The sequence below is a fragment of the Malaya genurostris genome, chromosome 2 (assembly GCF_030247185.1).
Source record: "Malaya genurostris strain Urasoe2022 chromosome 2, Malgen_1.1, whole genome shotgun sequence".
Classification (NCBI taxonomy): domain Eukaryota; kingdom Metazoa; phylum Arthropoda; class Insecta; order Diptera; family Culicidae; genus Malaya; species Malaya genurostris.
Window position 1 is genome coordinate 329,314,793 of NC_080571.1, and position 19,586 is coordinate 329,334,378.

Genomic DNA, 19,586 nt, shown 5'->3' on the forward strand with positions numbered 1-19,586 from the left:
ACTTAGTTTTGTGCACCAAAATTGCGTGTATTTACGCACATCTCATATACATCCAACTCAGAATTTTAAGTATCTCTTGTCGCTGTGTTAGTGTCTTTCACATGCTCATGAGTTGCACAGATTCCAGAAAAGAAGGAATTACTTAGCTCAGCTCTGAGATTTATTGTTCTCTTTATCACATGGGAACTTGTTTGCCCAACTCCAGGAGAAGCTTCAGTGGTTTATGCTTATGGTAGTTGAAAACAAATTGCTGTCTCAGTTGCAACGTCGATGTGGTTGTATTGATGAAGTTATTGACAGATTTGTTCGACGTGAAGAGCGTCGAATTCTTCTATTGTATCGATGATATGAAATAAGTTTAATAAAAAAATTCAATTTAAAAGTATATCGTTGTTTCATTGTATGCAAAAACACAAGCATTCATTCCTAAATCTTTAGTTTTCACTCACAACGAACTGTTACATCTGATATCATATCATTTAAGCAGTGCAGAACCAGTAAACTTTATCACGAGACGCCCCTGTGAGAACGATAACTGTATTTATTGATACGACCACTACAAAAGACTGACTAACACAGAACTTAACTTTGACAAAGATGACTGGTATGTTAGCTAAACAGAACAGCAAAAGTAAACAAACCGAGATTTTTACTGCATTTTGTTGGGAATGTCCTAATACACGCACTACCCGAACACCGTTTTTCGATTCACTATAGATTCACTAAAAAATCTGTCAACACATTTGACGTATGTCGAAATCAATGAAAAATAATCATTAATGCTATTTTCGTCAATTGGCAATGTTTTGACCAATGTACCAAAGCATAAACAAAAGTGTATGTGCGGACTTACGACAAAATAGTTTTCCACGATCTAGTGTGATATGAAAGTGCGACTTGCTGTAGAGTTGGAGATATTCAATGGGATCGAGTTGCTATTAAGCTTGTTGAAAAATACGCTGATTAATTTGGAAAGAAACTGATTTGTTTTCAATCGTAGAACAAAAACAAAAGCGAAAGTTATCAAAACACACTAAAAACGAGTCGACTGTCATTTTGTGCCACTTGACATGCAAAACTACTCATACTCATGTTTTCGAGCAAAACTGGCTTTCACACAAGTGTGAGTAACAAAACGACGAATGAACACTGTGACTTTCGCAAAACGACGTAACTAACAGAAGCAAAACGACTTATGTGTCAAGTCAACCAGGAAAAAACGACCTATCATACTGTCCAACGTACATGATCAAATTACAAAACGACTTAAGTGTCGTTTATGCCTAAAAGTTATCTTTGTAGTTGAAAATTAGTAGTTGTGAATTAGTCACTGTGATACGTTGCACGCATACAAATTGGACGATTTAGTGAAGATATGAAGTTGTTTCAATTACTCATTTTTAAATAGGATTTAAAATTGTGCGATTATTTTTCAACATCGCTGATCGCGCTGATATGCTACATTTTTCGTTTTGAACATTTTGTGCAGATATGTTATATGTACATAGCATGAAACACAGCAAGTGATAGTCCTTTGGGCTTGTTCGAACTGTTGACGTAGGACTACACAACTATTGCCCGAATCACTATTTATTCATGTTCTTTCAGAATTTTGAATTTCCTGAAAAATACCGTTTGTCAGTTTACGTTGGTGATAAGAGGTTCTGGGTTCGAAACGAAATACTTTTGTACGTGCGCTTGTACGTACTAGTAGATTACAATTGGATGCATAATGTCACCCTTGATCATGCACATGATCGAGGTCGTTCAGCACCTTGAAAAATCAGTAGAACTTTGAAAACAATCATTGACTGTCTAACGGCGCATAAAAATCCACAGAAGGCCCACTTGCAGTTGAGCACAGAATCCATTTTACGGTGTTAACGAACCGCACAGAGTTCGAGCCGGTTCAATACTAATTTTAATTAATGAGGCTCAGTTTTAATAGTTGCATCTATGCTGTGCAAAATGTAAAATGATCTCCTGTATACGAAATTGTCATCTCCGTTAAGGGAAGTTATGAGAACGGCTTGTTAACAGGAAAAATTATTTATTGTTCGCTATTAACTGAAAATCTCAAATATATAGTTTTATCTACTGGAAACGATGCTACCTAACCACTGTTTGCACAGTTTTCCGTATTTTGAATTCGTGCTCCCATACAGAAAACAAAGACGGTAATTTACGGACATTTACGCACAAACCGAAGCATTTTCGTCTCTCATTGCAAAAAAAAGAGAGTATCACTGTTCACGTCACTCGTTCCTCTATGACAAGACAAAACCAAACTAACGTCTACAGGGAAAATCAGTAGAATTTCAATTCTCATTCTTCCCTCGGCGAAAGACCATACGGTTAAAGTCGATCTGAAATGAACCTACACTAAAATATGATAAATCACCCCAGAAGCTCTTTGGAAACCAAAACTACCACACATTCGAACACCAACAGGTAAAAGTCATTGTGAATCGTTTTCTGTCATTATCGATTCTCAAAACTTCGGTTGAACATCGACACTGCATAACTATGGGTTTTTTCACTGAAAACCGAGAAAAATTGATAGGGTAGATGAAAGAAAAAAACACAATTTTGAAACTAATGTTCCGCTTATGTCATTGACCGGACATGGCTTTCGTTCTCATAATTTACTAGCGCAGCTGAAAATAACATTTATTTTTCGTCATTTTCGTAGATTTTGAGTCAATGAAAATGACTTTTTTTAGCTCCGGTCTATAGGGATACTGATCCAAATCCCTCAAGACAGTGTATAAAGATAATGGTTGTGAAACTGCTTACAAGTTTAGTTCAGAGCTTCATATTTGAGCTGCCTCAAATGATGTGGAGGTTATTAATATTAAATACTGCCGATTATGTTAAGTGGTGGACCGTTTTTTCAGCAGTATGATACAACTTTTTTGATTACGCGTCAAATATACTTTCTGTCTTTGCTATTCATTAGTCAGTCTAACTGTGACAGGGAGTTGTGACCTCCGATAAAGGGTAAAGCTCACAAATGTTCCGTTTATGGCTGCATTATTTTTATCTCCTGTATTCATTCAGTCATCGGCACGGAAATACTCCTTGATATACGAGCTTTCTTATTGACAAGTTTTTGTACGTGGGCTCGAGTGTCTGGTTGAGAAACATCAATGTCAAATATCCAGTCACAGAATTTGATTGTTCGAAATTTACCAATTTTGTTCCTGATTTGTTTGTACCGAATAAAATTAATTTCGATAGAACAAAAACAGTGTCTTTGGCAGTTCAGATATAAATTGAAAGCTCATTGAAAGAGAAAATAATATAAAAACATTTCACATAAAACAATTTCCGGTTTCGATTTTTAAATGTGAAGAGTCGATTTTTCGTGTTTTATTCCAAGTTTTGCAATCATATTGCATAAAGTTCTGTCCAATTAGAATCCGGAAACATTTATTGTATCGCAGCGGCACGGAAAGTGATCGTTGAAACAATTCTTTTACTGCGGTTTGTTTACCTAGGTGCCTACTTTATGTGGTATAAATTTCACGGTATTTCGTGCAGTGAGTCAAAAGTTATTCCAAATGGAAGCCAAAAGGAGAGACAAAATTCTTCACATCCACTTTGATAATCCAACGTGGTCTGCAATAAATATCCCAAAAACCTGTTTTAATCCACCTAGTGGTGTAATGATGCCTTTCTCATATCAATCATACTATCATATATAATACTGCGATTCTTGAAAGAATAACCGAAATCGGTTTATTTGACCGTCTACTGATAAATACTATCAATTGGAAAAGATTTGAGGTCGATTTAGAAAATTTTTTAAGGTTTTTCCTCATTTTCAGTGATGGTATACAATTTTTAACCCACTTTACCCTATATTTCCGGATCCGGAAGTCGGATCCGCATAAAATTTAGCAATTACGTATGGGACTACAGGACCTTTCATTCGAATCTAAGTTTGTGAAAATCGGTCGCGCCATTTATGAGCAAAGTTAGAACACATATCTTTTTTTTTTGCACTTTTTACCCCATAACTCCAGAACCGGAAGTCGGATCCAAATAATATTCAGGAATTTTTTATGGGACTTTAAGACCTTTCATTTGAACTTAAGTTTGTGAAAATCGGTTCCGCCATCTCTGAGAAAAGTTAGTGCACTTATTTTCACAATTTTTTGCACATTTTACCCCATAATTCCGGAACCGGAAGTCGGATCCAAATAATATTCAGGAATTTTGTATGGGACCACAAGACCTTTCATTTGAATCTAAGTTTGTGAAAATCGGTTCAGCCATCTCCGAGAAAAGTTAGTGCAAAAAAACGTTACATACACACACAGACATTTTGCGTACTCGACGAACTGAGTCGAATGGTATATGCCACTCGGCCCTCCGGGCCTCGGTTCAAAAGTCGGTTTTCACAGTTATTGCATAACCTTTCTATATGAGAAAGGCAAAAAATATCCTATCTTATCTGTGCCAAGTTTGGGGATAATTTATCTTATTATCTGTGCCAAGTTTGGGGATAATTTACTGAGTTTTTATATCGATCATCTTTAAATTGTTATAAATATCTGCCCCCTTAAAAATAGCTGTACTAAGTATCGTTTTTTGGAATATTCTATCGACTTCACATTAAACCTTTTTAAGAGGCACTCATTATATCAACCCCCTCTCAAATCCCCTTAGACCATATTTGAGTTTTTCAAAAAGTATGGATGGCCATCAAAAATTATCGATTCTCTTTAAATTATAAAAAAAAATCATTGCCCCCTCCCATGTTAAAGACTTTTACTACACACTTTCCCCTCTTTTTCAAAGAGCATCATGTTCTTCAAAAGGAATCGATTTCTATGGACCCCCCATTTTAATGACACTTGCTATGCTCCCTCTCCCATTAAAATACTCTTATGACCATCTCTGAAGAGCAATAAGTATCTGTGCCAAGTTTGATAGCGATTCTTTCAGTAGCTTAGGAGTTATACCGTTACAAATAATACACCCCCTTTTTAAAAGCACTTGCTACATCCATCTTCCATATTATCATATCTAAGGTATGCTAAATGTTTCTATGATCTTAAAAAAGTATCGATTTTGGTCAAATTAAATAATTCTTTTCATGCCTCCCTGTTAAGGACACTTGCTACGCTCCCTCGCCCATAAAAATACTCTTATGATCATTTCTGAAGAGCAATAAGTATCTGTGCCAAGTTTGATGGCAATCCGTTCAGTAGTTCCGGAGTTATGCCGTTTTAAAAGAACTAGTGAATAAAATCGATGGTTATTTTACCAATTATTCGACTTTTAATCAACGAATTGTGATAAAACCGGATACAATATCTTTGCTTTGATTCCAAAAAAATACCCCTGAAAAAAGTTAAAAAATTATGCAATACTGCTGTCATAGCGACGCGAAATCTCAAAGCGAATGCACCTATTTTAATATTACCGTTGCAGTCAATCAATTAAAAAGAGACAGTAGATCTTACTCTAACTAATAGTTTTTGCATATAATATGACTACTTAAGCTGAGATGATTTTGGAAACTGTTACCCCACAAAATACAATACAATAATTGCCGTGGTCCATTTTTTCAGATCGGAAGGCGGACTCCGCGTACTAGCAGTCAATATCCTAGGTCGATTTCTGCTTAATAGCGACAAAAATATTCGCTACGTGGCCCTGAACACGCTGCTTCGAACGGTGCATGCCGATATCTCCGCCGTACAGCGACATCGCAGTACGATTCTCGAGTGTCTCAAGGATCCGGACGTTTCGATAAGACGTCGGGCGATGGAACTGTCGTTCGCGTTGATCAACTCTCAGAACATTCGGGCGATGTCGAAGGAACTGTTGATCTTCCTCGAGAAGGCGGATGCGGAATTCAAGGCACAGTGCAGCAGTAGGATGGTGCACGTGGCCGAGCGGTACGCAACGTCGATCCGTTGGCGCCTAGACACGCTGTTGAGTGTTTTGATTGCGGTATGATTCGATGAGAGCTTACTTTATTCAGTGAAGTTTACAACATTCTTTTATTTTCCTTGCAGGCCGGAAACTATGTCCGAGATGATGTCACGTCTTCCACAATTCAATTGATCCTTAATAGTCCGCCAGAGGAACAAGCCTACATAGGTCTGCGGTTGTGGGATTCTCTCCACAATATCACAAATTCATTCGAAGACAAACAACCCTTGTTGCAAGTAGCTGTTTGGACCATCGGTGAATACGGAGATTTGCTGCTGAGCAGTGAACGCCTTGAAGGTAATGATCACCAAAAGTTACATAAGAAAATTTATCATATAGAAATCCAACGTACAAATAGAAATAGTTTACACCAGGTAGTTAGAACGTAGTTTTTTTTTGCTTTCCTTTTTTCCCGCACGTTAACATCTCTAAACCAAAGATGTTGAAATTCCTGCAGAGAGCGAACTGGTGGAGCTGTATCAGAAGCTGCTATGGGGTACTCCGGTATCGACGACCAGCAAGCAATACGCACTGATTTCATTGGCCAAGCTCAGTACCCGGATTCAGTCCAAGGAGGAGTAAGTTTTTATTTCCAAATAAATTTTGATCATCAAAAAGTAACTCGACATCACCCGAATTTATCCAGGGAAACAAAGGCTAAACAGATTATTGAAGCATTTGGCACTCATCTGCACATTGATTTGCAGCAGCGAGGTGTAGAATTCTCCCAACTCTTCCGTGACTATAGCCATCTGCGTCCGGCTCTTTTAGAAAAAATGCCGAAAATTCAAAAATCACTAGCGAACGGAACAGATAACGGGGGAATTTATGATGAGCACTCGAATAGTATCGATCTGATTGAGAGTGGTGGTGATGAGCTGGAAATAAGCGGGTTCGTTTCTGGCAATAATACCAAGGTTGGAACAGACTCGGTAAGTTTGTTAGAATTATGTATAAAACCATTCCTTTCCTATATCTATCTTTTTCCTGTATGGTCCAGAGCGCTCTTCTGGATCTTCTCGGTGGAAGTGACGACCCCACGGAAGGCATCGGACTAGTTACTACACCGAATTCCATCATCTCAACCACGGTCAACGGTAAGACATCCGCGACGGGTACTTCGAACAATCAGGATTTGCTAGACCTACTGGGTGGGCTTGACATGCCTGTCAGTACCCCACCGGCAGCGATTCCACCCATAAGCGGTGTTGGTTTGGATCTAAACAGTTTGAATGACAATAGTATTAAAATGACCAATGTGACATCTGCAGTAGTCACCGGATCTTCATCGTTCGGTACACTGGACAATCTGCTGAACTCTAATCTGGCATCACCAACGACCACGGCCATCCCAGCAGGAAACATCGTTTCACCCATGGGCTCAGGTGGTTTAATTAACAACCTCGGGGCCGGTACAAACATCTTCAGCGATTTTTCCACATTCAATAACAATGAGGTTGGTTCGATCCTTGTCTCTGGCGTTGCTTGACTTTTTATATATTTCTACTTACATTTCAGGAACATTCGAAAACACTGACAGCATTAGATAAAAACGGTCTACTAGTACAGTTACTAGCAAAACAAAGTGGCGGATGTCTGCAGATTATCATGACAGCTGTAAATAATTCGTTAACCACACTAGAACAATATTTGTTCCAGGTAAGTTTATTTTAGTTTACGGTATTTCTTGATAAAATGACATACGTAAGACAAAGAGACAATCCACTTACCAAGTGCAAGTTTTCAATATAAAAAAAGACTCATATTGGACTAAAATTTCAATTCATTTTGCGATCTTCTAACCCTACAGGCTGCCGTTCCAAGAAGCTTCTCGCTGCAGATGCTGTCACCATCCGGTTCAACGCTACCTCCCGGTGGAACAATCACACAGGAAATGCGAATCTCCAGTACTGCTAAGGTATTGATCACATTGAGTCAATTCAATCAATCTAACCTAACTTATTTTCTTCATGTCTAGGCCACCCTTCGAATGCGACTGCGGATATCGTACCAATGCGACGGTAGTCCTGTACTGGAACAAACCGAGGTCTCTGGATTTCCCGAGGAGCAAACACCGCTCGAATGAGGTCCAAATTGGAACGTAAACATTACGGTTAAGTTTTAGTTTGGTTCGCCGATTGAACAAATCATGGTAGGCACCTTTGTGTTGGTCAAAGTATTAGTTGTTTGTTTCTGTCTGATTTTATTGTTTCGTATGATTGCAGTTTAAAAAAAAATTGCCCATATTTTTTTTTTTTCATTACATCTTCCGGACGCGGTCATTTTCCTAAACTGACATAACTACTTATGATAAGCTATTGTTTTAACCATGAAACAACTCCCAAAACTAGTTAACTAACACATCCTGTTATTAAATTTACCCAAACTACTAATAATCTAGCAGAAATAATTGAATTCTGCTATCTGCTAGTGATATTATGAATATACTTACCACTCGTTAGCATGGAATCGCATTTCACGAGTGTACGTAAATAGTTGTAAATATTACTAAAATAGAAGAGATGCGATATTATATTAGAATTAATCCTTGTAAGTAAATGGAAGACAACCTTAGGATTCTCAATGACGAACTGAGTATAAGAAAGGGCAATTTAGGGAAAAAAAGTTAGCTCAAAAGACGACGCAAACCGTCTCTAGCGTTGTAGCTTTCAGAAAGAAAAAAAATCTTGAAACACAATATGTTTTCAATCAATAGTTTATTTTAAGGTTTCATCATTGCATTTTGAAAACAATGGTGTAGCAGTTGTATGAAGCAAATGTACTGTTTTCCGTCCAAGAAACCCATTTAAGTGCGTGGTGGTGAGTGCCGTGGGTGAAGCAAACGTGAGGAAAGTTCATAGAATTTTCTTCCTCTGTGTGTTGTCCATTTGTTGCTGTTTGGTTTGACGAGCATCAGCTTTCCCAACGACTTAAAGTGATTTACATTTACTCCTAAGTTATATCGACATAAAAGACAATATTTACTTACCATTTGTGCTTGACTAACATCTGAGTTCATGGTTCGATCCAGCCAACCGTATTTTATTTAGCTTGTTTGATACGTGCGCGCGATGCTTTTTCATTCACATAGACGAAGCAGTATTTTTATACCATGAGCTAATCTAAACAAAACAAAAAAAAAAAGAAATAAGCAACGGAAGTGACAAATTAACTACCGGAACATTAGTAGATGATTATTTAGTTATGAATAAACTAGTGGTTAAAACTATTGAGTGGTATGATGTAGCGAGTAGGCTGTAAGTCCTAGGCGAACATGAGCATGACAGAGAGTGACACAATAATATGATGTCAAAGGGTTTTGTACTTGTATCCTCCGAAACGAAGACGATATCCTTGCACGAGTAACGAGTAAACCCCAAATATACGTTATAACAGCTACAAATATGTGTATAAATACATGCTCGATTGTGTATGAAGGATTTTGAAATAAGCTTTATTTTTTACAGGTTATGAACACAGTTAAACTGAAACGTCCGAAACTCCCTGTCTTTGCTGTCTGGATGACAAATTCTAAAGAGGTATGTAGACAAAGGTTTTCTCTAAACTGTGCTTCGAACCTGTAATACAGAAGGAATGAGTCATTTCACAATCAGTGATTTGATTACTTCACCGTATGGGTTGGTTCTCCGAAGATCAATTTAAAATGATGATGCATTTGAATAAGTTTAACAAATATACAGTCTGTTACATATGAGCGTGGTCACTGTTGTGAGAAAATGAAAAGACTCAACAAGAAAATACTTTTGAATACACACAAAGGTGCAGTTCAAAAACATACATGCAAATACAATAATAGCAAGTGCAATCCCCTTCAGCGGTTATAATGGCTTCACACCTTCGAAGCCACATACTTTGAGCGAAATTTTGCGTGTATTCTTCTGAAAACGACCTCCAAATTTTGTGAATTCGGTGAACAAGCTGCTTCAAATAGTGTGGTCGGTTCTTCCCAAGCTTCATCTTCATTTGAGCCCAAACGTTCTCAATTGGATTGGCATCGGGCGACTGATAGGGCCAATCCATTTTGGGACCTTTTGGGTGCGAGCACAAAAAAATGCTTGGAAAAATGTTGAGATCGAATTGTAAACAATAGTTAGCTGATTTATTCTCGCATTGCATGGAGGACACTACTGCTCTCTGTATTGAAAAATCGTAACCACGGATGAAGAATTGGCATCACTGGGAGTGCGAAGCGGTGGAAGCGGTGCCTGGGTGCAGAGGTGCCAGATCTGCAAATTTATCTGTAAGTCTGCAGATTTCATATATAGTACTACAGACAGTTGTTGTTGCATAGTCTGTCGCAGACTTTTGAAAATCGAGTTTTCGTCAAAATTTACTTTGAAATTGTTCGCGACCTGACTTGCTCGCCAAGTCAGTTTAGCGTATCATACTCTATATGATACTATATGATTGCTGCCAGCAAGACGTACTCGCTGACTGCAGATTTTTTTTCGGATTTACAGACTTTTGCAACCCTGTCTGAAGATTTTTGAATTTTTTACATGGCTGGGTGTTGCTCTCAAAAAAGTCTAATTTCAATGTGTATCAGGCAACTTATAGTAAAGTAATTGATCGAAACTATTATTTTGAGTGATAGGGCAGCTGTGGCAAGTGTGTGCTGTTTAGTGAAAAGTGTTATTATTGAAAATTGCTGATTCGCGAAAATGAAAAATATTCCAGCGACGGAAACTGTAAATGTACGTCCCTTCCCTTACCACATTGACCTGCATGGGTGTGGCCATCTACGTTATTGATCAGTCCATGTTCTAAGTCAGTTTAGGTTGCACGTTGAGCATGATCTACGCCTCCCTAAGTACCATGCATGGGCGGCCAACTAAGCTATTTTACTTACTCTGACTCTTCCAGTCGTAGACCACGCGGGTCTCTGCTGTATAAAGAAGGCGCCTCCATTCAACTCGATTCATGGCTGTTCGCCGCCAGCCTCGGTAGTTACGAAGGGTCCGCGGGTCGTCCTCAATTTGATCGTTCCACCTTGTCCGCTGCGCGCTTCTTCTTATACCTTCTCCACGTATCGTCTTCCATCCGCACTCCGCCAAAGGTGGCCCGCAACATCTTCCATTCAAAAACACCTAGTGCATGTTGATCCTCCACAAGCATTGTCCAGGGCTCGTGGGCGCAGAGAATAACCGGTCTAATCAGTGTTTTGTACATAGTTAACTTCTTACGACGGTGAATTTTGCTCGATCGAAGCGTCCTGCGCAGTTCAAAGTAAGCACGATTTTCTGACAATATGCGTCTCTGAATTTCTCTGCTGGTATCATTATTGGCAGTCACCAGTGAGCCCAACTAAACGAACTCGTCGACCATTTCATCACCGCCAGTCAGAACTTGTAATGGGTTACTGACATTATCTTCTCTCGAGCCCCTGCCTTTCATGTACTTTGTCTTTGACACATTGATGTCTAGTCCGATCCGCTTGGCCTCAGCTTTTAGTCCGATGTACTTCCATCTACTCAAAGTTGCGTGCTATAATGTCAATATCATCAGCGAAACCAAGTAGCTGGACGGACTTTCTGAATCGTGTCTATCCTGCCACTCGTGTCTATCCTTGCTCTTCTTATTCGCCCAAGCTGCATTCTTCTCGGCTACTAACTGTTCACATTCGTCGTCGAACTAGTCATTCCTTACGTTCGGAGCCGCCGTGCCTAGCATTGCTGATGCAGTGCTACTTTTGGCAGAACGGATGTCTCTCCACACATCTTCAAGAGTAGCTGCACCAAGCTGCTCTTCCGTTGGTAGTGCCACTGCCAACTGTTGCGCGTAATCTTGGGCTACTCCAGCATCCCGGAGCCGCGCGATGTTAAACCGCGACGTTCGGTTTCGACGTTTGGTAGCCACCGTCGAAAGTTTTGAGCGCATGCATACAGCAACCAAGTAGTGGTCCGAATCTATATTCGCACTGCGGTAGGTGCGAACATTGTTGATGTCCGAGAAAAATTTTCCGTCGATCAAAACGTGGTCGATTTGATTTTCGGTCTGTTGGCCAGGTGATCTCCAGGTAGCTTTGTGGAGTAGCACCTTTTTGCTTCTGACTACCATTCCTCGGGAGGCCGAAAAGTTGACACATCGTTGGCCGTTGTTATTCGATGCTGCATGCAGACTGTTCGGCCCGATTACCGGTCGGTACATTGCATCCCTTCCTACCAGGGCATTCATGTCACCGATGACAATTTTAACGTCTCTGCGCGGGCAGCCGCCATAGGCTTGTTCCAGCTGCACGTAGAACGCTTCTTTCTCGTCATCGGGTCTTCCTTCATGTGGGCAGTGCACGTTAATGATGCTGTAATTGAAAAAACGGCCTTTAATTCTCAACTTACACATCCCATCGTTGATCGGCTGCCACCCAATCACTCGCTGACGCATCTTGCTAAGCACTATAAAGCCAGTTCTCAGCTCGTTCGTTGTGCCACAGCTTTGGTAGAAGGTAGCCGTTCGATGTTCGCTTTTCCACACCTTCTGTCCCGTCCAACAAAGCTCCTGTAGCGCTACGACGTCGAAATTGAGGGGATTTAGTTCGTCGTATATTATCCTGTCGCAGCCTGCGAAACCTAGCGACTTGCAGTTCCATGTTTCAAGTTTCCAATCGTAGTCCTTATTTCGTCGCGTGGGTCTATGCCGATTGTTCCGGGTCGTATTCTCTCCTTTATTATTAGTGATAAATGTTTTATGGGCGGCTTATTAGGCCTACGCCAACCCCCTGTCTCGCCGGAGGATCATCGTGCTTGCTCTGTTTAACGTCCCAACTAACACTAGGACGATCCCGTTGGTGGGGTTGCCACCTTGGATTTAGCTGGACGGGGTGCAGCATTTCATACTCAGCCGCTGGATACCAGAACAGACGCTGTTTGAAGCCGCTCCTAACATGGAGTACAGACGCTCCGACATTCTCTAAAGAGGACCCCCTTCCCTGTCATCATACGACCAAGGTCCCACCGGGGTTGGTTACCCGATCTTTCCTATGGTTGCTCGTACCCCAGCCGGCACCGCGGGGAGGTAGGGATAGAAGTTACTGGACAAGAGGCTAAGAGCCACACTGGGGCCTGAATTGCGCATTGTCCAGTCGTTTACCAACCAAGTTCGTTACCGCTATTTTACCAATGTAATAAATATGTAGACTTTCGAAAACATGACAAGATTGCAATAAAATGCAATAAATAAATATTCGTTCGAAAGTATGTGATCGCCGAATGGTCAATACGGATGTTAACAAGAACGATGATACAAGATCAGCGAATGATGGTTTAAAGTTGGATTGGCGTTGTTCTTATGTATGTACGATGTGTGAGAGTGCGATTAATTCGAACGTAAACGGTAATACGAATTTGACATACATACTTTCGAGCGTGCATGCGGCCGTCAACAAAAATTAAAGTATTCATGTTAAATAGATATATTTTATTCATTCATTCGTGTCATTCGAAGGAGTAATTAAAAAACCTAAGTTGCATTCAATTAGAGCGGCTCATGAAGTATCTTTATCATTATTTTACGTCAGTTGATGATTACAGAGGACTAGTGATCATGAAGGTTGGATTCCTGATTTGACAGGAATCTAATTTAAATTTCATTTTTCGGAGAAAACCCACTTTTCATCTTATTCCATGGTCGTTTCGCTAGCTTTGAGCGAATTCTTGAAATATGGAAGAGAATGATAAGTCGTCGTCCTCCGGGAATGTAAGTAAAACATCTACATTTCCTATACTTCTTATCTTTTATCCTTTTCTGTGAACGATAGCGATGGGGGCGGGCGACTGCTGAGATGCTTAGTTTGAGTTCAAACGGTATCATTTCTCAATACTACTTTCTTAGCAACTTTTATTAGTCAATCGGTAGATAACATGATGATATCAGCTTACAATCCTTCAAGACCATCGCCACAACACACCGCATACAGATTGCGACAAGACCGAATCAGTGTTTACGCAACGATAAGTGCGAACACTCACCCCTATTATGTATTTCGATTGAAACGGATTATTTCGATCGAATGTGAAAATTTGTAGTCTTCATTTCGATCGAGTGATGCTTTTGTATGGCCCGAGATACAGAATGTAAAATTTCGCAATCGATTGAAATATTCTGATTCAGCATCGGATTGATAGATTACGACTACGACGAAGAATTTTCCGTCGATTTGGTTTTCCGTATGTTGATTATTTGATCTCCTAGATATCTTTGCGGGGGAAGAAAGCTCTTCGGACTACCATTCCACAGGCTCTCCAGCAGTACATTGTCACCTGGCCTACCTGACCGACGTTTATGTCGTAGATGACGAGTTTCACATTTCGCTGTGTGCAGCTGTCGTAGGTTCGTTACAGCTTCACTTTCTTCTCGTCGTCGTCGGGTTTAGTCTCGTGTGGGTAGTGTACGTTTATAATGCTGTAATTGACGAAACGGTCTTTAATGTTCATTATACACATTCTGTAGCTGATTGGTTCTAGCAAACCACCTCAGCCAATTGAATAGATTAAAATAAGGGATACTGCACTCCGAGTCACGAAGAAAAAAAAGATATGTTATATTTTTTTTATTGATAACTCTATTTCAATTATATTTTAGTAAATTGTAATTGAAGACTAAAAACGATAGTAAAACGGGATAGTAATGTATCTATCAATATCAATTGCATCTCATGCTTATTTAGTTTATGCTATTTCTCAAATCCTCTCCTTTTGTATCATTATGTCAGAAATGTTCAAAATGTTCATGTTTCATAAGGTTATTTCGGTACTTGAACTAGCGCTTTTCCACCAAAACATTGGCACTAGATCCGTTAGTTTTCTTTAATCACTAAATCACATGTTATTCACTTATTCCAACTAGAGTATTCTTTTCGTCTAGGCTTTTTTGTTGTATCAGTTTCCACAGCATATCGGCCAATTGTAACAAAAGGTCCAAGACATGCTGCGCACTAGCTTAGCAGTACGGCGATGACAATCCATCCACACTCGCATGTCGGTCCCAATAGCTTTTGATAGGAGCTTTTTGAACAATCATTTATCACATTATGGTACTAATAATCTAGTTTTGTTTTTGCTATCGTTGAATCAAAACAATTCCATTAACAAGAATTTTTGCTTATGTAAAACGAACGTGTTTATTTTCATTAGGACGAACATGCAAGCAAGGAAGTATTCATAATAAAACACTTAGAATGTGATAAACGGAGAAACATTTGATTAAAATTGATATGACTACTGGTTATGATATTCGTTCGTTTCGGTGCGCTATATTTGATAATTTAGAATGTCGGTATAATTGCGTTTTGTTTTATTCCATGTTATTTTGGAACTATACACTTTTTCTCGTTAAGCTTTTTTTTGTGACCAACATTTGATGTTCTACCGTGAGACGAATAAAAGCTAACGACATATCGTTAGTATGAATCTAATTCTGTAACAAGTCCAACAACTTTTCACGATCTAGGGCCACCAGTTCCTCTTTTCGATTGCCTAGCTAGTAACAAAACATCCATTCATTACCTATTCAGCGTACGAAGAACCTTAGGCCTCGAAAAATCAATTTTCGTACTCGGTATAGTCGAATATGTGTTTCGGTATCAAATCCTCAGTCAATCGCGCTGGATCAGTGACCGGCATTTGACAGACCTTGTTGTGACAGAAGTAAGCCGTCGGAGCGTCCTGAAGCATCCTAAAACTCTTGAGCGTTTTCCCAGCCAAGTGTTGATCCGGCGTTACCGAATTCAATCGGACGATAGTCAAGCCAGGCATGTAGAAATCTCTTACCGCATCGATCAAATTGTCAGTCCTTGGACCATCTGGGCCTGATTACAAAGTTAGCTCTATTAATACCTTTCATGAGTATCAGTAACAATTTTTACTTACCAACAACCACCAACATATCGCGACCATGGCAATCCAACAACATTGCGGACATCATTTCCGGTAGGACATAACCGAAAGGGGTTACATTTGAGAAGTAGTTCAAGATTTTTTTCGCCTTATCATGGAACGATTCACTCTCAAAATAATCTCCCAACAGAAGAAGATTATGAACGGAAACACTGTTTCCGCAGGGTTCGGCTCCGTCGTGATCTGTAACAGATTCATTTGATTGATGGACAATAGCCTCCAACGAAAAAAAATCTTGACCGCGTGAATGCCTACCTTCCTTCAATCGCACGACTACGTTAGAGGAGTTGGCTTCCGAGTAGAAATAAGCACCGTTGACTTGATCCCAAAATAGTTGATCCTGAATTTCCTGCAATTCTTTGCCCCACCAAAGCGCACTCTTATCCAGAGAGGCTCGATAGTAATCGGTTAGTCCCTTGATAAGAAAGGCATAGTCATCGATGAACCCGTAAATGGGATGTTCCCTGCAAATATTTATCAGCAATCAGTATCGCATGACATGACAGCTCAAACCTTGACTTGATTCTTACAGTGACTTCGCCTTTTCAGTATCATCACCGTAACACGACCGCAGTAGCTTTCTTGCTTTCATATCGAAGAGGTTTTCACGAATGAATGATACCAGACTCGTGGCCGCTTGGAGATATTTCTCACGGTTTGGCGCATCCTTGATGCACGCCAGTTGAGATAAACCGGAAAGAATTAGTCCATTCCAGGCACAGATAATCTTAGTGTCCAGATGAGGCCTCGGGCGTTTATCTCGTACTTCGTGTAGAATCGCGTTACCTACTTTAACAATACCACTAACAACTTCCGAAGAAGTTTTGCATTTATCAGCCGTTTCACCGACGGATCCATACACAATCAAAATGTTTTTACCAAGTAAGTGTCCGTGCGGATCGCTACTAGGCTCTACGTTACCGGTTTCCTGAATGTTGTAATGCTCTGTGTAGACATCGACTGGATCTACCTCGCCGATATCACCAAACTTGTCCAAGTTTGGTTTTAACAGATCCCGTACCTCGGCGTATGTCCATGCGTAGAAAGCACCTTCAATTTTGTCAGAACTTTCCCAAGTTGGTAACGAATCAGCATCTTCACCACTATAAAATCCCCCAGCCGGATGTTGCAAATCCTTACAAATGTAGTTGAATATGGAATCCGCCACATCCAGGTAGAGTTGTTTCTTGGTCGTTTTGTACCCGTTTGAATAGGCCATCAGAAGCTGTCCTTGGTCATAGAGCATTTTCTCAAAATGTGGCACATGCCATTTCTTGTCCACGGAGTACCTGGCAAACCCTCCGAATACATGATCGTGAATTCCACCAGCAGCCATTTTGTCCAGTGTATTGAGCACGACACCTAGAATTTTTCCTGCTGGATCTCGGATATGAGAATGAAACATGAGATTCAATTTAGATACTTCCGGAAACTTGGGAGCACCCAATGATCCTCCCCACACTGGGTCAAAGTTGCGCTTGTAAATTGCATTCGACTGTTTAAACTTCTCCTCTGCTGTTAAAGCGCGTTCCGGTTCTTCCTTGTGTCTCTCTTCGACATTTTTTTGAATTGCATCGATGATCGAACGCCCTGTTGATGCTAGATCTTCACTATCAGTCAACCATTTGTTCTTTAGTTTCAGCAAAATTGTGGAAAACCCTGGCATTCCCCAGCGGTCTTTAGGCGGAAAATAGGTTCCCCCCGTGACTGGCGCTAGATCCGGTGTCAACCAGACCGACATCGGCCAACCCCCGGAACCGTTGATCAGCAGAATGAATGTCATGTACAGTTTATCGATATCCGGGCGTTCTTCCCGATCGACCTTTACATTGATGAAATTTTCGTTCATGATCTTGGCTACTTCTTCATTTTCGAACGATTCCTTCTCCATAACGTGGCACCAGTGGCACGTGCTGTATCCAACCGACAGGAAGATCAACTTGTTCTCCGCTTTGGCACGATCAATTGCTTCCTGACACCACGGATACCAGTCAACTGGATTGTGCGCATGCTGCAACAAATACGGAGATTTTTCATTTATCAATCGGTTTGTGTGCTTCTGATCCCCGGATGATCCGGATGGCGAATTGGAACTCATACTGATTGTGTTTGTGCAAAATTTGCTGAAATCGAAATGAAGTCGTTTAATTAATTATACATCCATGTAATATCAATTCATGTTTGAAATTTTTCATTAATATAGTTTTGAATTTACTCAAATAAATTCTGATTCTACATTGTATGACGTTAGAATGGAACTATAGAAGCTCTCAATTTCAAACTAGTGTCAGTTTACAGATTAATTCGGCAGATATTTTTCTCTATTAAATTCAATTATCAATTTTATTACCTACTTTTATGTATTTGCTTCGTTCTTATCCCTATCGCATAGATTGTACTTTGAAAAAACACGCAATCGTTTCATAGAATGTGTAAACATTGCATCCAGGAAACCTGTTATTCGATCTAAAAGTTAGCATCCTAATGTAAAATGAAACTTTTTTTTTCTTCGAACGAATCTTTCAATGAACACCTCAGCCAATGTTTCAAGGCATCAGTAGTAAACAATACATTTAGGCATACACTGCAATCATTTATTTACTTATATAACTGTCTGTAGTGTATTTACACACGAAAAAACTCACCAAACTTGTCCAATGGAGCGTTGTACTCGTTGCCTCACTTGCTGCAGATATTGATCGGTGAACGTGACTGACTCTGCGTTTTGATGATGACGGCCGTAATGGTAATAGCGACACTGATGATGATAACAATGATGATGACAATAACCTACTGGTTTCGGATGCTGCTGGATTTGCCTGTTGTTTTTGTTGTTCTGATTAGAGTTTTCGCTAGCACTGGAATACGCTGTTCCCTCCGGGTACGCGAAACTGGTTCGTCTTTGGCAGGATTTGGTGAGACCACCTCCAGTCGGGAAGCAACTAGTCCGCAAATATCCTGCTAGATGGTTCACCTTTGCTGCAACACCTTGGAACATAGCAAGACACGTAAGCGTCTGCGGTGTGCGCCTATGATGTTACGATCTAATCCTGGACCATATTTTTTGTTCTCATTTTCACTTGTAGTTAAAATTCCTCCTCAATCTACCATCAACTATCACGAGACGAAACGGAGCTCGAATCTGTTGATTACGCGACCGATTATTGCAAAATATTTTGACAATCGCATCGTGTGTGTGACGAAAGAGGGAGACAAAACAGGTGGTAAGAACTGAAAACATAGAAAACTTGACACGAGAACAGTGCGGCCAGTTCGGTGTATTGTCCCTTCAATCTATTTTCATGCGATGAAAACAAGAAAACTGAGCAACAAAATGAACTAAACACCAAAAATAAACAATTGATTCACAATTAGATCAATGGGTTACAATACATTTTATTGTATCTTGATAACCCGTAAGAAAATAAACCTTTGATTTTACAGCATAAACAATTGATTCACAATTAGATCTATGGGTCACAATTTTATTGTATCTTGACAAGATTTTTTTCATTTCCAACGATTCAATATACTGTTTCTAGGCTTCACAATTTAATTTATTGTGCACGTGATTTTTCAAACAATATGCAAACTATACATTTAATTGTTTTTCGATAAAACATGTACACCCAGAGAGAACATGTAAATATAACCAAATTTGGGTTTCACGCAACGATTTTTTTTTTGTTAAAATAGTGACAAAAGAAAATCTGGTTTAATATAGAA

General features: G+C 39.8%; 2 protein-coding genes across 12 annotated transcripts in view; one reads left to right on the top strand and one right to left on the bottom strand.

Moving 5' to 3' along the window:
- Window positions 1–9,400, top strand: part of LOC131431488 (AP-1 complex subunit gamma-1) — a 65,293-nt gene extending 55,893 nt beyond the window's left edge. For 7 of the 10 annotated variants that reach the window (XM_058597229.1, XM_058597233.1, XM_058597236.1 and 4 more), the window contains 8 exons: window positions 5,583–5,967; window positions 6,033–6,246; window positions 6,389–6,527; window positions 6,596–6,881; window positions 6,950–7,405; window positions 7,468–7,608; window positions 7,760–7,867; window positions 7,928–9,400. In XM_058597229.1, coding sequence (XP_058453212.1) covers window positions 5,583–5,967; window positions 6,033–6,246; window positions 6,389–6,527; window positions 6,596–6,881; window positions 6,950–7,405; window positions 7,468–7,608; window positions 7,760–7,867; window positions 7,928–8,035 — 1,837 coding nt within the window. In that variant the 3' untranslated portion in view covers window positions 8,036–9,400. The remainder of the gene's footprint in view (window positions 1–5,582; window positions 5,968–6,032; window positions 6,247–6,388; window positions 6,528–6,595; window positions 6,882–6,949; window positions 7,406–7,467; window positions 7,609–7,759; window positions 7,868–7,927) is intronic. The other 3 variants (XM_058597235.1, XM_058597237.1, XR_009229682.1) reach the window with 2 other exon arrangements.
- A 5,789-nt stretch (window positions 9,401–15,189) lies between these two features.
- On the bottom strand, window positions 15,190–19,060 carry LOC131431490 (spermatogenesis-associated protein 20). 2 transcript variants are annotated; one of them, XM_058597239.1, is made up of 5 exons: window positions 18,506–19,060; window positions 16,391–17,983; window positions 16,116–16,324; window positions 15,834–16,043; window positions 15,190–15,772 (listed from the first exon to the last, which is right to left on the bottom strand). In XM_058597239.1, the coding sequence occupies exons 1-5, from the start codon at window positions 18,856–18,858 to the stop codon at window positions 15,507–15,509; spliced, it is 2,631 nt and encodes an 876-aa protein (XP_058453222.1). In that variant the 5' UTR covers window positions 18,859–19,060; the 3' UTR covers window positions 15,190–15,506. The 2 variants fall into 2 exon arrangements, with proteins under 2 accessions (XP_058453222.1, XP_058453223.1); XM_058597240.1 differs by lacking the exon at window positions 18,506–19,060 and adding an exon at window positions 18,215–18,379.
- Window positions 19,061–19,586: the final 526 nt, after the last annotated feature.

Bases quoted from the DNA above. Each gene is read 5' to 3' on its own strand.
- LOC131431490 (XM_058597239.1), bottom strand. From the start codon at position 18,858: ATGTTCCAAGGTGTTGCAGCAAAGGTGAACCATCTAGCAGGATATTTG. The intron at 17,984-18,505 runs GTGAGTTTTTTC...TTTCGATTTCAG, and splicing joins CGCTCCATTGGACAAGTTTG to CAAATTTTGCACAAACACAA. The intron at 16,325-16,390 runs GTAAGAATCAAG...AAATATTTGCAG, and splicing joins ACTGAAAAGGCGAAGTCACT to GGAACATCCCATTTACGGGT.